At 42.7% G+C, this 18,110-nt stretch overlaps 1 protein-coding gene across 1 annotated transcript in view; it reads left to right on the top strand.

Annotated features, from left to right (window-relative positions):
• The window catches only part of PACRG (parkin coregulated), a 959,338-nt gene that overhangs the window by 602,923 nt on the left and 338,305 nt on the right, over positions 1–18,110 (top strand). The window contains exon 4 of the mRNA XM_069235296.1: positions 11,548–11,697. Coding sequence (XP_069091397.1) covers positions 11,548–11,697 — 150 coding nt within the window. The remainder of the gene's footprint in view (positions 1–11,547; positions 11,698–18,110) is intronic.

Below are 18,110 nucleotides of genomic sequence, written 5' to 3'. Positions count from 1 at the left end.
TTTGAGTGTTTTTAGAGTGTTCTACTCCTGGTGCATCAAGGATGTCCTCCAGAAAGACCAGCTTCAAGCCATGTGGATCCTGTCATCGGGCGATGTCCGTGACAGACCTCCACCTCGTGTCTTTGGCGCCTGAGTGCAACCTGACCCAAAGCCGTTCTGTGAGTGTCAGGCCATTTATCCAAAGGCTTTCAGGGAGTTGTCCTTGAAGCTGATGGCGGCCTGAGGCTCAACTCCACCGAAACTGAGATCTCAGTCAGGAGGAAGGTCCCGGGATTAGTCACAGAGTTCTCCATCATCATCCTCCCACTCCAAGTCCTCAGGGCAACTGGATAAGTCAAGGCATAAGAAGAAGTCCAAGAAGCCAAAGCATTCTTTAACTTATTTGTCGGCCGACAAAACCAGGGAGCGGTTTTCCAGAACCTGCACCTGGGCCAACTCTGTGCCTCAGAGTTTACGGGAGTCACAGTGACCCCTACTCATCTCACAGTATTATGAGGTCATGTGTCTCAATTTTGGGCAGCCTGATATCCCTGGAGCGCCTTCCGGCATCATGGGGTCAGAAGAGGCCCCCTCAGACTCTGCACCAGTAGCTTTGGCCTCTGTGCCAAGGGGCACACAGGGATCCAGTCCTGGATCCGGACCGGCGTCGGTCGTACCACCCCGACTTTCCCCAACACCTGCTATGGAGTAGAGAGCGTATTATGCTATGATGGTGAGAAGAGCAGCCGAGGTTCTGGAACTTCAACTGCCTTCAGTGGCCATCAAGACCAATTTCTTGATGGAGGTGCTGCAAGCGTCCACCTAAGAATACCTGCTCCCGTTCAATGAGGCCCTCACTGCCGTCCTACTGGGTACCTGGTCCAAGCCCAGCACAGAGGCTCCTTTGAACTGGACGGTTGCCCACCGCCTTCACCCTGCACCTGGGAAACCAAGTTTCTTGATGCAACACTGTACCCTTGAGAGCTTGGTGGTCCAAGCCTCTAACTCCCAGGGTGAGTTCCCTTGTTGTTTTCTTCTGCCAGCTTTGCATTGCTGACCGAGAACACCGCATGCCTATTGGGCTGTTATTGCCACACCCTATGGGATACGGTTGTGGAAGTGCTGCCACACGTCCCGGAAGAGGCCCAGGTTGTACTCTCTCAGGCTGTTGCTGATGGTCGAGACGCAGCAAAGTTCACAAACCATTGTGGACTGGACATGATGAGAGGACAACTTGTATCATATGGGGAAGAAACACAAGGATGAGAAAGCAACATAGACAGTACAGAAGGTTGGGCACAGCATGCAAGATGTGGGGAGAAGCTCATGGCTAACAGAGAGCAAAATGGGAGTGTAGGAGGAGAAAAGTACACAAGGGTGACAGCTAGAAAAAACATGCACCCTCGTGGAGTGCTTAACCCAAAAGAAAAAAGTATTACTTAAAGAAGAAACAGTGGAAGCATAGAAGCCAATCAAAAGAAATGGTGAAGAGACTATGATCCATAGGAGGGACAAACACAAGACAGACAAGCTGGGGCATGAATAGGAAGCAGGCAAATAAAAGTGACAGGGAAGCCACCAATCCGTGTTAAGCGACGGGCATGCACCAACCCCTATATTTTCTTAGTAATCCAATAATAGTATGTCTTTTGTAAACGGACAGCTGTTAAATCATTCATCAGTGACTAACCCAATTAATGTGTTTAGCAGCGAGCTAAATAAGTATTTAGCAACAGAATAAATATGGCAGTAGAATAACAAATTGGCAGCAAAATTAGCAGCAACATCCTTGATATCACTCAGTAACTCCTCCCCAGAGTTTCCGATACAGAGGGCATTGATAACTGTGGGGAGAGAGGTTGTGAAATAAATAACGTCCCACAAGTTGGACCCTGACTGTCGTCTTAGAGCTGAAAAATTGCCGGGGGAATCAATAATTTAATTCCCAATTCTTCCAAGTATTTCATCCTTATGATCCCACTGCTTTCAGCAGGCGGAGTCCAAGGTAGGGTTACAGTGTACAAAGGAGTTTATAGGGTTCCAGAAAAAATAGCATTAAGGGGTAGTAAAAATCATAGTAAAGACTTCATGGATGGTTTTATTAAAGGTTAGTAAAAACCTCTAGGGTTCAGGGATCGAGTACCATTAAGGGGTTTTTAAGGTTCAATGTTTTCATGGCTCAGGGATGGGTAGCTTTACGGAATAGTAAAGGGTTGTAAGGTTCAGGGAAGAGTAACACTAAGGGATACTAAGGAGACTTTAGGGTTCAGGGGAAAGTAGTGATAAGATGTAGTACGTGCTTTTTAGAGTTAAATGATGGATTGTATTAAGTGTTACAATGGGAGGGATTGTTTAACGTTTTTGGGGTTCAGGGAGGGTGTACGGGGTTTTTATGGTTTGATGAATGGTAGTGTTTCACAGTAGTGTGACAATTTTAGGGTTCAAGGAAGAGTAGCATTAAAGGATGGTATGGGTTTTAGGGTTCAGAGAAGAGTGGTGTTAAGAAATAGTAAGGGGTTTTAGGATTGCGGGAAGGGTAACATTAAGGGGCGCAGCAAGGAGTTTCTAGAATTCAGGGAATGGTAGCGTTAAGTGGCAGTAAGGGATTTTTAGATTTCACTGAAAGCTAATTTAAAATTACACTATATTAAATAACTAATTAATTTAATACATACAAATATCACATATTTTCTAATGTAACTAATACATTCAAAGTAATAATTAAATTAACTTTTGGGATCTGAGGAACTTAAAAAGGTCTCTCTATTCCATGAATCATAAAACTAAAAATAAAAAACACTATTCTTTCATGCCATGTTAAGGTGTCTCTGAAGTTGGGGATGGAAAAAGAAGTGAGGTAGCTGGGACTGTACTAGAGCAAGTCATTCCTCATGACTGCAATCCTCCCATCTGTGCTGCTGTCAGAGAAAAACAGATAATTATTTAATTATCTATTAAATTCTGTGTTTGCCCCAAGGATCAAGGTCTATTGAAGGACTTCATAAAGGTCTTTGGCTCAGGCAACTTGATTAATAAATGGTTACAATTCTTGGAGTGTATGGATTTTATTTGTGAAAGCAGATATGTACTGCTCCACCAACATGTGAATAGCCGAAAAGCCCCTCTTGGTGGTACTCACATAAGGTCCAACACCAGCTGCACTGTCAGGCTATACCTAAAAACCTGCTCGGTAATCCATGTCATTGATGCACTTCCTAATCACATTTCACGTTTTTTTCCTTGCTGAAAGTATTTGTTTTTTTTTTCCAGATATTGTATTTCTGGAGTTTGTTTCACACAATATTTACCTCTTGTGTCATGCATACTGTAAACCGAGTCATATTCAAGTGTCTGGGTGTGGGTTTATAATGACTAATGAATGATTTTAACTTACATGTTTTACGTTACACCCCTAATTTCCTAGTCGATGCCTATTGGAAAGGATTTCTAGTTATGCATCATTGCTCATGCCCTTTTCGGAGATTCTCTCCCCACACCCTCTTATTTACACTTAAAACACTGCTAAGGAGCACACACAATCCTGTGAATCCCCACAAAGTGAGCTGTAAGGGTCGTTCACAAAAAAGATACTTAGAGTCACACCAGCAACACTAAGAAAAGTGTTCACAGGTGTGTTTTACAGATGCAAACTCAGCATTAAAATGCTTTCTGGGACTGTACAGGTTTCTCGGAAGAGAAATGTTTCATCTGTGGAGTGAAAACATGTTAGAAAAAAGAAACGTGACATGCAATTTATACCTTAATCCTAATCAAACAAGCTGGATATTCCTCTGGCAAAGGTGTATGAAAGAAGGTTTATGTAACTCTTATAGATTTTGTGAATTCCAACGTGAAACTAAATCTAGAACAATTTTAGACTTGTTTATACGCTCACCCCAAAAAGTCTTCTAAAACCAGCTGTTAACGTGGTAGTTGCATCCATTCGTTTTGTGTGGGGTCCGCAACTTCTTGAATAACGCTGTTTAAGTAACTGCTACATGCAGTCATAAAGGTACTCTGCAAACCAAACGTTTATGTCCAACAAACTATGGCTTTTTACTGTAAACACAATCAAAACTAAAGTCTTTGGAATGCATGTTATATAAATGTACCAGTGTTTGTGGTTTATATTGCTGTGCACATAATGGAACGCAAGGGGCGCTGTTAGGAGGCCCGAGTAATGGTAGCTATTTGTGTCCAGAGCAATGGTTGACCCTTTAACAAAGAACAGTTGTTCTAGAGTTAATTTGCCTTGGCCGTTGAACAGCTTCTTTCTTCGCGGTATCAAATTAGCTTTATTTACATCTCGGCACTATTTTTTAAGGTGTTGATTTATCGATCTCAGTTTTTTTGTATTTCAGTGCACCTTTGTTCTAAACTAGCTTTATTTACCTGTAATAAAATGAGATTTCGCTGGATTTTGTTCCTCCTCTTGGTCGTTCCGTTTTTCTTCCCAGCTGTCTCATGCGATTTGTTTCAATGAAATAATTCACTGGTTTTAGTGTAACCCTTGATGAATCAATAAATGATGTCGTCCGTGTTCAGCAATAATGTGAGTGCCATTAGCGGTCGAGAGTTCTAAGGTTTTGATCATCATTGCACAGCAAATTGCAGTTTTGTTGTAAGCCCATCAACATTTAGCACATGGCTTGGTTATTTAGCCAGTGCCCATTGCCAGCGTTTTCTTTCTTTCAAAGGCAGAGGAGAAATATTATCCTTTTCATTCAAGTTGGATTAGATGTGTCTTTTAGAGTGCCAACCAGATGACTTCTGCCTGTGGTTGCGCCTGCTGGTAAGAGCACACATGCTTTCTTTTATTCCCTACAGGATTTGGTCAGAGGATTCGCTCAGCTGCACACTGCAGACTCTGGGGAAATTCTTAAGGTGCCTTCACTTCCAAAATCTCAAACCCTGCCCATTCTCGACTGCTTGTTTCACACAAATGTGCCTCCCACAATAAATCGAAACAAGAACAGTCAATGGGTGTTATGCTTAAATTAATCTCAGCTACTGTCAATTGCTTGGGCCGCGCCGCAGGTCTTCGGTTATTGCTCTCAATGCCAAAAAACACTTGTATGCAAATCATTAGTGTTCCTGCTCCACTCGAAGAGTATAGCCCGAATTTCCAGACCAGGTCCCTAACCAGCAACCCTAGACTGGATTTGGGTCTCATCAGTGAATTACCGCTTGAGTCCTGTGTCTCAGTGAGCGTGGGTTCCCATGTCTTGGCATACCTGTTGCACTTAAATCATCTACTGCAACAAGAACAAAGTGATAGACCAACTGCTTGAATTAATCTCAGTCACAGGCACTTGCTCGGACTGCATCTGTTTCCATTATTTCTCTCCACTGTGCCACTCTAGACTGAAACCAATCATATGCAAATCATTCTTGGTCCTGCTCCAATACAAAAAGTCCAGCCTAATCTGCCAGACCTAGTCCCCTCGAGGAGAACACAAGCAACCCAAACCGGTTTTGACTTACTTAGGTCTTTTCAATAAGGTATAGCTTGAATCTGGATGCAGTGCACACAGGCCCTAATCTTGGGCAAAATTGTCCCTTAGCTTGGAACAAGAGCAAAGTGATGGATGGAATGAATTATTCTCAGCCACTAGCAGTAGCTCGGGCTGCATCACAATCCATCATTTTTTACTCACTATGCCAGTCTACACAGAGACCAGCATTTTGCAAATCAGTTTGGTTACTGCTCCAGTAGAAACAGTCCAGCCCAAACTGCCAGACCAGAGCCCTCTTAAAGGAAAAACAAGCAACCCTAGACTGATTTTGACCTGCTTGGGTCTCATCAAAGAGGTATAAGCAGAGTCCACTTTTTTGTATTTCTCAGAGTGATACTTTGAGTTTGATACATGTGCCTGGATGTGGGCCCCTTGCTCACTGCTACTGAAGTAAAGCTGAACCATGCTGACAAGGCCCCAATTGGCCAAAACCAATCTGAGGTTGCTGGTGTGCCAATGCAGAGGGGACCAGGCAGAGCTTTTTAGGCTGGACTGTTCCTGCTGGAACAGGAGCAGGACTGATTTGCATGAGGCATGTGGTGGGTTCGTATATCAGGTGGCATTGTGGGAAAAAAAAAGATACACTGAAATGCAGACCAACTAATTACCCGTGGCTGAGACTAATTCAAGCATTCTACCCATCATTTTGTGTCTTCTTCAGTGCAACACCCTAATTGTGAGGGTTATGCTCAGAAGTGAGTTCCGTTCTAATTATACTATTTGAACCAAGCTGCACAGTACTAACGAGATCCAAATAGGCTGAAACCAGTCTGAGGTTTCTTGTTGTCCAGATCAGAGAGGACCAGGCATGGCCATTCAAGCTGGACTATTCCTATTGGAGCAGGACAAAGGTTGATTTGCATATGGCTGATTATTATCGGAAATGGCATAGTGGGCAAAAAACAATGGACTGGGAGATGCGGCCTGAGTAATTACCAGTGGTTGAGATTAATTTAAGCATTTCACCCATTACTTTTTTTGTATTCGCCACAAAATAAATTAGCTGCATTAGCTCAGTGAGGCAGTGCGTTTGCAGAAGCGGACTACTGCACTGAGGAATGTGCCACCACTGAATAGTGCAGCTGTCCTATTATAAATTTATCAAACAGCGTGAAAGATTTGTTTGCGCATGATTTGAGTTTAGAAGACAGGTAGCAAATTTGCTTCTAACAAAGAATTTTTTTCACACATAATCTTCCACCATCATACATCCACAGAATTGCCATCTGATACCACAACACCTGCTACCATACAGCCACAAAATCAATATTATATGCAAACACTCCCATCATTGTAGCACATTACATGGATTATCTTATGTCAACAAAATCAATATCCTACACTAACATTTCCACCATCTTACGCCAGACCCTCTATCATGTTATAATGCACCCATCGTGCCTCAATATACATATCATCCGTCCACACAATCAACATCCCACAACTACACGTCCACCAGCTTACATCCTTGCAACCAACATCCTAGGCAGACACACACAGCATAATCACACAACCAAATCATACATGTACACCACCCATTATACATCAGCATACAACATCATGTGCTAAAATACACATCATCATATGTCTACACTACGACCATCACATGCCAAAACATCACCCATCATACTTCTGCACACACCATCATAAATCTACAAAGCTACTAATATACGCCCACAAAACCAACATTATATGCCAACAAACCACTACAATATTCCATCATGCCCTCCTTTATAAGTGTGTCTACCTATCATCCTATAGCAACACACCTACTGACATACACCACCCACTCAACAGCATATACGATAGAAAACTCACTCAGATATGCCCACTCAGCACCATCAGACAGTCATCCAGCCACGTTTATACAAGTGGTCATGGCGGACTGGTATACATCCACCAGCAAATGCCCATATTAGCAACTACTGCAGAAAAAAACTATTATTTGTGTGTAAAATATACACCCACACACCACTTATCAGACAGTCATTCAGCGACGTTCACACGCTTATCATAATATGTCCTTGGAGACAACATTATATGCCCGCACAGCCAGCATCCTATTGTAGCACACCCATCATCATACATCAAATTTGTACATGCAGTTACCCAGCACCACACCCTCAATTCCCCATCAAATGCCAACAAACTCAACATCATACACCTAGACAGCCAGCATTTACCAGTGTTCTGCAGTGTCACTCCAGGAATTTGCTCACACCATCGTGCATGCTTTTTCAAACTTATAAACATAATTGAGTCTCTTCAATACATCTCGATTTCAGCGTACTCACGTAATAGCAGAAGTTCAGGTTAACCTATTACAGTGCGAGTGTGACATGAGGTAACTATTTTGTTGCAGAATTTCATTAAAGAATTACCTAACAAAATAAGAGTTAAGGTTGGCAAATATTTTATATTGGCCTTACCTTAAAAACAAAAAAAGATCCTGTTAGGTTTGATCTTCACCTCATGTCCCTATCCTATCAAACTATTTTAACGGTCACACCTCTACCATACATTATTAGTTACATCACACACTAGCTGAAGCACAAACTTACAAAGGAGACAATATAAAATACCATTAAGTGTGTGTATGTGTGTGTGTGTGTGTATATATATATATATATTTAAATCCAGCACCCACACATGATATATTCTTTAACTTAATCAGTCCACCTATATCCAGCCACAATGATGACGAAAACACTGTCATACAGCCATCAGCCCAACATCATGTAGAACCACAGAAGCATCATTATATTTGCACACATAAACCAGTACACAACCGCAGGCCCCTTAGCATGTAAACCACAGCTACTTTCCAAGGCATACACAAGCAACACGTCTCTGTAACTAAGATAAGTAGCCAGCTGCCATCCTGTACCCAAACACACACACGTCGTACACCAACACACCTAACTTCATACAGTCTCCAAAACTAGCACACAAAACAATACAGCAACACACCCACTATAATAGTCCAAGATAATAATTATCATAAACCCACACAGCCACCACCTACCTTCATACATACAGTCTCCAACAATAGTACGCAGAACAATAATACAGAAACACATCCCCTATAATATTCCAAGATAATAATCATAAACTCACACAGCCACCATTTACCAATGGTCTACAGTGTATTAGCAAGATGTCAGTCACACAATCATACATGGTTTTACATCCTTGCAAACACACTGAATAATTCACTCAAACACCCCCTCCCTTTCAAGCTTACTTGAGTAATGACAGAGGTGACATAACAGTATCAGATACCCTGCACATCTACAATTCTAGAGCAGTACATCCAAACATCCACCAATGTATATGTATACATCTACTAACGGACACCAACACTGTTATATATCAATACGCGAACCATCATCCACCCACAGAGCTATTTCATATGGTCAATAGTGTCACATTAAAAATATTATCATGCTACCTTTCAACACCTATAATCATAAACCGTTAGTCTCTGAAACACATTGCCAGGGCTTATCAGGTAATAATGGTTGAGGGTTTCAGATTGACATAAAATTATATGGCTGAGACACAATGTGAAGGTAGCACCTTACCATGGGTATTTCAGAACTTTTTATTGTGAAACCACTATTACAAATTGGCCAACCTTAACTCCATTTTTTTTTTGCTTTAGTTTTTGGGAACATAGATTTAAGAAGCTTGAGGACAACATCCAGCCATGGCAAAAGTCTGGATCCAAAGTTTACAATGAGTCACAAAGAAATTAAATATGCTGTTTAATGGCATAGTTGAGGCATGCACATCATAAGTCACTGGAGGCTTAGTCTCTCGAGATTCATGGACCCTTGCCACACTCTTAAATAGCAATAGGCAGCATATTACACTCTGCACATCTGCATATACAATGTGTGTATATGAGGAATGTACAGCTTTCTTGAGGTCTTATTCATGGATGAATCACTAAACAATCTTAGTTGAAATTTAGCACTCTTGGCCACGTTGTTTATGAGAAAATGCAGGATCACTCTCTGGGCGGGCTCTAGGGTGGTGCGACTGGTGCCACTGCACCGGGTGCTGACTTCGGGTGGGGGCGCTGTTTGAAAATGTATTGTGGTTTTAAAAGCACCTGCTGTGGTGTTCCTTGCCTCCATCCATTGTCAGGCGACAATAAATATGTCAAGATAACACTGGTGATTGCTATTCTGCCTGGAGAGAGATGGAGTTTTTTTCTAGTCAAGATAGCCTAGTGAGTTAATATGCCTTCTGCAAAGAACATGTACCATGTAAATTAAGTACACATAATGCAAATAGGTCAGTGGGTTACTACTGTTGTCAGAGAGGTCCTTTTGTTACTTGCAGTTTATAGGTTAAAATACTAATAAAGAACAGTAAGCTATTAACTGTCATCAAACAAATGCATGCAGTCTTTCATAATACTTAAGTTGCAAAACGGGCTCATTTGGGTAGAAATCAATTCTTATTATTAAAGAGAACCACAAACCATAGTGTTGCATTTTAAATTCTGAGTTTGTTCTTCTCCAGGACCAGCACTGAAACTATTCTGCCTACCAGTACGAATGGCACGTGACTGCTACACCTTCTAGTCCTCTGTCTTATGGAACATTTCCTATACACCACTTTACACACCTATGATTGTCCCTGTGTGATGTGTGTGCAATGTAAAGTGCCCTGACACCCTACACTGCTATGAGTGGTACTATAAAACTGATTTAATACATCTGAGAGAGAGCGTGGGTATGAAGCCTGAAGGGGTCTGTTGTAGTAGGTGGTAGTGAGGGAATCCGTGGCAGAGGTGGTCATTGGAGGGCGCCAACAAACATTTTCGCACAGGGCGCCACCAGCGCTAAGGCCGGTCCCAATCACCCTTTTATTGAGAGTGAAGCCAGGAATTTTGTGAATTTTGTGATCTCAGACTTGAACTACAATAGGATGAGAGAGTGAGCCACGACTGGAGAGAAATGTTTGCATTAGTTGGGAAATATAGAAAGTATTGTTTTTAGGTGATGACATGTTATCTATCAGTGAACGATTTCGACAGCTAGCAAGATGTAAGTTATTGTTTGGTTCGTATTTGTCATAAATTGGGCGTGGGTGGAAGGTTCTGTTACACATAGCTTATGTGCGAATGAAGTCCATATGTGATAGAACCAACATTTTTACAAAACCTTCGTTTCTTGAATTATAGTTACGTTTCTCAATTAGTATGAAGCAAAATGTGAACTGCCCCTGGACTGAACAAAATGAATTATAAAGAAGAAATCTTTGAGTTGTTATATTTATACTGTGTTTTATTTTTGCCCTTTTAGAAGTTCTATGAAACTTTCATTGAAGTTGTAAAAAAAATAGCAAGAAGAGAGAATGACGCAATTGGGATAAAATAGTTTTTTTGAACCTCTACAAAACTGGAGGCAGAACAAAAATTCATGTGCAACTACACAAAAATCTCATGTAGGCAACAAAGAATCCACACTTTTTGACTGTGCAGTGTTTTTCTTTTGAGTACAGCCCACAGATTTATTTCTCAGTCTTTCCCACAAACATTCGTCCCTTTGTGCTGGTTCTCCGAGGGACAGGATTTGCCATTTATATGGAATTCAGGGATTTGGAGTTGAATGGTTGTGAATTTACAAATAGGCCAATTGTTGCAGTTCCAAATGTATCTGTTGTCGTCTTTCCCTGGGCGTCTTCTCGGTTCCACTGACCCCATTGGTACCGGCTAGCACGGCCTTTCTTCTGGCAAAGATTAGTAACATGGCCTCCAAGAAGGAATAACCAAGGCGTGTTCCAGGGGGGTGGTTGAGGAGTCAGCACAAATTCTGGGAACCCGGGGACTGAAGACAAGGCAGTGTTTTATACCATCACAGCCGCAGTGTCTTTTGGATTTTTTAAAGCCTGGCTAACAAAGGCCCTTTAACAATCCCCAACAAAGCTCAATTTAATTAAATGTGTCCGTGTGAGGTTACTCCCCCCTTGCCCCGTTCTCTTCCCTGATGGACATGAATTATGACTTTGCCTTTTTTCTTTTTTTTTCCCTTTACAGATGCGTTGAACATCCGCAACCGGCAGGTCATCTGTACCACGTTGAAAGTCCTGCAGCACCTGGTCGTTTCCGCAGACATGGTGGGGGAGGCGCTCGTGCCCTATTACCGTCAAATCCTCCCTATTCTAAACATCTTCAAAAATATGAATGGTGAGCTGGCTCGGCCGACATTTTGTCTTTGGAAAAATTATAACCCCCTTGAAAGCAACAAGGAAGAAAGTTGCGTTAGGGCTCGTTGTTGATGTAGTTAGGATTCAAGGCACAGACAACCCCAAATCCGTTAGGAGCTCAAAATAATGTAACCACCTCCTCTCCCCCTCCTGAGACTCGGAAATATTAGCTGTTTCATTTATGACTCCTCACACGTACGGCTTATTAAGCACTGTGCAGAAGCACTGAGGCAGTTCTATAATCTTCTAGTAATTGCATGGTAAAGTTTTGCAACAGTCTTCTGAATACATTACAGTGCCTTGTTTTGATGTCATTTGAATTTTGCAAAAGGCAAGTCTTCTTTGTTAGACACTCCCAGCGCAAAGCACTTGTCACCCCAGCTCCCCTCCATCTGTCCTGCTTTAATTCGATAAGTACAGCTTTTATTGCGTATTTGATGGACGGGGCAACTAGTCATTCATGCGCTCAGTCATCACAACGTGTATTATCCTTCATCATTTCACGACTGTTATTGTATTTTTTACTGCGGTAAATTGCTACTTTTTTTTTCAACTCATCAGCCATATATGAAGTGTACACATGACAATGTCTGTGTGCATTAGTTACATAGGTTTACTCTATTTGCTTACATTTTATCTATGTTTTGGGAACGTGACAAAAGTGTGGGAAGGGTCACTCTTTTTGTGTTACCCATTTACTGATTAGAACCCACGCCAGTGTAGGGAAATCCAGATTACCGCCTTATTTAGGATTTAGTGGTTTCCAAGGTTCTGCCAAAAAGCGATTTATATCCTGCCTGCCCAACTGTAGTGCAAAATAGGTTGGAATGGACATCTGCCTCTTTTTGTTAGAAATCCACATCTGCCAAACTATAAATAAATCCCTATGTTTGGATGTATTAATGATGAAAGCAAGAAGCTAGTGGCATGAATGAAATTTACAAAAGGAGTAGGTATTGTGTTTGCCAATACCAGCAGGGCTTTGTAGACTTAATCAGCATCATATATTTTGATTAGTGACCCAAGAACGTTTTCCAAACCAGTTAATCCAAAGTAGCACAAATGCATAGCAAGTCTGTGCAATTGGCTTCGTTTAATACGCTTAGCAAGTATACAGCTCTCCTTTTTTCTTTTCTAAATTAAAACAAATGTTTCATTTTGTTTCTTTAGTTTCTGCTTGCTCTTCTCAGTCTAGCTTTTCTTCACTGTGGGATTCCCTGTGTTGTTCATAAAGTGTACAATATCTGCACTTAGGTGATGGATCCCACAGCACATTTCCTTTAATGTTCATGCTTCCCAGTCCAATCAGATACATAGGAAGCATCCCAAAATGGCAACATTAGCTGTTTTTTGTTTTTTTAGATCAGTTATCGAAAATACTAAAATTATCTGTACGTTTAACTGGAAACACAAATAAATGTAGTATATACAACATATAATAAAAGTAGCTAGTGGTGCTCCGATGTAAGATAATGAAACCGTGACAAAGGGTGATTTCTTTCTGCTTCTTTGGTTTGTGTTTGCTTTTCTCAGTCTACTTAGCCCCAGGAATGTTAACAGTTGTATATCTTGCATCCTTGCCTGAAAATGCCAAAGGTTTAAATGGAGCATCACAAAATGTTAGAGGGCCCAAAGTGTCAAGTGGCGGCTGGTACCCTGAATATTTGATGGGGCAAGCACGTCAGTTATTTGACCCAATGACAGCAATGCCTTTAAGGTCAACGCCAAAGTTCTTGGTCATGGCTCGTTATAGACAGTGTTTATAACGATCCACGACTGAGAGCTCTGGCGACTGAGAGCTCTGGCTTTGAGGCTGAAGACAGTGAGAGTTTCTTACAGAGCTTGTCAGTGGGTCATAAATATAAAAATAAAATTGACTCCACTGTATGCTCTGGCTCGCCCTCTCCAGTTCTCGTGCTTCCAGTCCTTCAGTGCAGGTCTGAAGCAATACTCCACACCAATCCAGACTCTGTTCTGATTTTAAACATCATGAGAGCAGCACCAGGATTGGTTGGAGTGGGCTGCCTCAGCACTTCCTCAGGCACTGGGGGCCTGTGCCTGTCTCCACGAGTTGTCTAAGACAGCTGGGTGGAGAGGTTTAAAGTGTGCATGACAGGCTGGCGTCGCAAAAGACTCCGACAATGTGACGTGCACACTCTAAACAGGAGTGAACATCATTCCCCTGCTGCCAGTCAGCAGGAGTGGCCTCACCCCCAATGTTGTCTCAGGCTGGGAGCAGTGAAAAATAAAATGGTAATAAACTCATTTTATTACCATTTTATTTATCACCTTTGCTGTTCTTGCAGCAGGGAGGGTGTGCTCCTCCGCCCAAAAGGAAGGGCCACTGCTTCATAGTGTACAGTAATTTAGGGGTCCCTAGCTGCTGCAGCGAGGGCCCTTATTGAGGATGTGGATGATTATGTAATTATAATAGCTTTTTCAACATTTTCTATAACTTTTAAAAATTGACTGTCATCTAAAGTAAAGCTTTGCATTTTGATAGGGCCAAGAGTAGTTAAAATCGTAATGCGAAGACAAGGAGCTGAAGTCGCTCAGGGCATGCTTCACAAAGCTTTCTGTGCCCTATTCCCGATTTAGGTGATACTGCTAAAAAAAAAAGTTCTTCAACCTTGCCTCGACTGTTTAGAATAAGGATGTGCATGTGAGTTCAGTTAGAATAACAGTATCGCACATTCATTAGACTGTTACTGTCAAGTCCAGTTTTCCATCCTCATTAGGTTGGGATGCTTTCCTGTTAACGTGTTTCAAGAAAATGCGACTCTTAAATTTATGAAGCATTCACCTGATTTTGTACATGCATCCACATGTCCTGGCACTCCCCCTCCTATGCATCACCAACCACCCTCGCCAAGGTCATACTTTTTTGAGTGAACCAGATGCATGAATTGCTTTGTAAGTTTAGTTTTCCCCTGTGGGCAAAGATTATGGTGTACTTTTTCTTGGTGACATATTTTTGACATAATTGGCTTGAAAAAATTTACTTAAGCACTCTTGCTGCTTAGGGTGGACGGCCGGTGTCAAGTGATATTTTTAATTGCTGAAAATAGTTTTCTGCTGCTGACCTACAGCAAGGCTTATGCCGTCTATCTTGAAATCTGTACTCATTAAGTTCCTCTCCTTATTTCGAAAGCACGGCATCTAGGTCATTTAATTGGCTCCTATCCATTTAGAACTACAGTAGATTTTGGATTAGGATGCAGGCAATTCGATCTTGGTAAGGTGGTGCTGCACAACATCAGGAAGCGTCCTTCTGCAACCTTGTAAGGGTCACTACCCCTGGCTCCAGAACACTCTGCTTCTAGGTCTTGCAGCTTGCCTTCTCAAATAACTAATCCATTAGTACTTCTGGATTGAAAGTGCCAGGCTGAAGAACGAGAATATACTTTAACCCCTAATGTGTTACTTTTGGTGCTATGCAGGGGTGATTCTGACTGTGTACGGGAACGAGGCACTCTGCACTCAATCAACTTTCAACCCAATCCTTTAGAGATACTGATCAATAGCAACCTGAATCCCTTTCCTAATAGAAAGAGCAGAAAATGTCTTCTCTGATACTGAGAAGAAAAATCATCTTTAATTATTGGTAACAGAATGCAAGCAACCTCTTGACTCTACAACTAGGTCTGTCTGATCTATGGGTTGATCAGTCACCCTGAAAGAGCTGTTCAGATTCTTCATGTCCATTGTAGTTTTCTCATAAACCTCAGATCCAGTGGTCATCTTGGCAAGAGTATTAATATGCAAGTTAGTTATTTTCAACATACTAAAAATGTCAACCTGTTCAGCAGATTATCTTCCTTGTTTGCCTGATCTTGTTACCTTGAGAGAAAAGGGTACATCTCAATCCAGTTTTCTCCAGAATATTGATGAGTTAATGAGGTCTACTCCACCTTCTGCTTTTTTCTTATTCTTGGACGAAATATTCAGCAGATAAGGTGCTATTTTCTCATCTGTCTAGTGCTTCTCTGGGAATTTATTATCCAAACGCTTAAGCAACACAATTGTTCTACAAGAGGTTCCCTGTTAAAAAAAAAAAAAACTTTGCCTTCTTCAGCTGCTTCCTGGTACTCCAGTGTAATGTCTACTACATCTTTCATCTCTGTCCGTTCACCAACAACATGCTGCTCTTCCTGAATCTTTCTAACTCTGCTTTATTCAGGTCATATCAGAGAGGTTATGACAACAAGTCATAGCTACCAACCTCGAAGGTCAAAAACGTAACCTTGCTGTAAATCAGAAACATGAGCTGTAGGAAGTTGGTTCTGTATATACTATTTCAAAGTAAGGAATAGTGTGCACAGAGTCCAAGGGTTCCCCTTGGAGGTAAGATAGTGGCAAAAGTAGATAATTCTTATGCTCTATTTTCTGGTAGTGTGGTCGAGCAGTAGGCTTATCAGAGGGTAGTGTCAAGCATTTGTTGTACACACACAGGCAATAAATGAGGAACACATACTCAAAGACTTACTCCAGGCCAATAGGTTTTTATATTGAAAAATATATTTTCTTAGTTTATTTTAAGAACCACAGGGTCAAGATTTACATTAAACACTTTAAATGCAAGATACTTCACTTAGTTACTTTAGAAACTTTGAAAGAAAGCAATATAATATACAGTCTTTGTAAAAATGGCAATAAGCTATTTTCAAAGTGGACACAGTGCAAAAATGAACAGTTCCTGGGGGAGGTAAGTAAAGATTAGATTAGGAGGTAAGTAAAACACTTACAAGTCTCAGTTCTGGGGCATAGGCAGCCCACCGTTGGGAATTCAAGGCAACCCCAAAGTTACTACACCAGCAGCTCAGGGCCGGTCAGGTGCAGAGGTCAAAGAGGTGCCCAAAACACATAGGCGCCTATGGAGAACAGGGGTGCTCTGGTTCCAGTCTGCCAGCAGGTAAGTACCTGCGTCCTCTGGGGGCAGACCAGGGGGGTTTTGTAGAGCACTCGGGGGGGACACAAGTAGGCACACAAAACACACCCTCAGCGGCACAGGGGTGGCCGGATGCAGTGTGCAAAGCAGGTGTCGGGTTTTGTATAGGTTTCAACCACCAGCTGGGCAAGGCAGAGGGTCGCCTGAGGGTCACTCCTGCGTTGAAGTTCGGTTCCTTCAGGTCCTGGGGGCTGTGGGTGCAGTGTTGGTTCCAGGCAACGGGTCCCTTGTTACAGGCAGTCGCGGTCAGGGGGAGCCTCTGGATTCTCTCTGCAGGCGTCGCTGTGGGGGTTCAGGGGGGTCGTCTCTGGTTACTCACGGGCTCGCAGTCGCCGGGGAGTTCTCCCTGAGGTGTTGGTTCTCTGAATCCCGAGCCGGGAGTGTCTGGTCCAGAGTGTGAAGTCTCACGCTTCCAGGGGGAAATGTGCAGTCTTTGAAAGTTTCTTCTTTGTTGCAAAGAAGTAGCTGGATTGGAACAGGGCCGCTGGGGAGTTTCTTGGTCCTTTAGTCCTTTAGTCCAGGGCAGTCCTCTGAGACTGTTTCTTCGCTGGAGCAGGTTTTCGAAGTTGGAGACAGGCAGGCGGGGCTGGGGCCAAAGCAGTTGTCGCCTTCCTCCTTCTCTGCAGACTTGTAGGTCAGCAGTCCTTCTTGTTTCTTCAGGTTGCAGGAATCTGATTTCCTGGGATCTGGGGAGCCCCTAAATACTGAATTTAGGGTGTGGTTAGGCAATGGCTACTGTCCTTGAGGGTGGCTACACCCTCTTTGTGCCTCTTCCCTGTGGGGAGGGGGGCACATCCCTAATCCTATTGGGGGAATCCTCCAAACTCAAGATGGAGGATTTCTCAAGACAGGGGTCACCTCAGCTCAGGACACCTTAGGGGCTGTCCTGACTGGTGGGTGACTCCTCCTTGTTTTTCTCATTATCTCCTCCAGCCTTGCCGCCAAAAGTGGGGGCAGTGGCCGGTGGGTCGGACATCTCCACTAGCTGGGATGCCCTGGGGCGCTGTAATAAAAGGGGTGAGCTTCTGAGGCTCACCACCAGGTGTTACAGTTCCTGCAGGGGGAGGTGAGAAGCACCTCCACCCAGTACAGGCTTTGTTCCTGGCCACAGTGACAAAGGCACTCTCCCCATGTGGCCAGCAACATGTCTGGTGTTTGGCAGGCTGGCAGAAACTGGTCAGCCTACACTAGAAGTCGGGTAGGTATTCAGGGGGCATCTCTAAGATGCCCTCTGGGTGTATGTTACAATAAATTGCACACTGGCATCAGTGTGCATTTATTGTGCTGAGAAGTTTGATACCAAACTTCCCAGTTTTCAGTGTAGCCATTATGGAACTGTGGAGTTCGTGTCTGACAAACTCCCAGACCATATACTCTTATGGCTACCCTGCACTTACAATGTCTAAGGTTTTGCTTAGACACTGTAGGGGCATAGTGCTCATGCA

The sequence above is a fragment of the Pleurodeles waltl genome, chromosome 5 (genome assembly GCF_031143425.1).
Source record: "Pleurodeles waltl isolate 20211129_DDA chromosome 5, aPleWal1.hap1.20221129, whole genome shotgun sequence".
Lineage (NCBI taxonomy): Eukaryota > Metazoa > Chordata > Amphibia > Caudata > Salamandridae > Pleurodeles > Pleurodeles waltl.
This window is presented reverse-complemented; position numbering and strand designations above follow the sequence as displayed.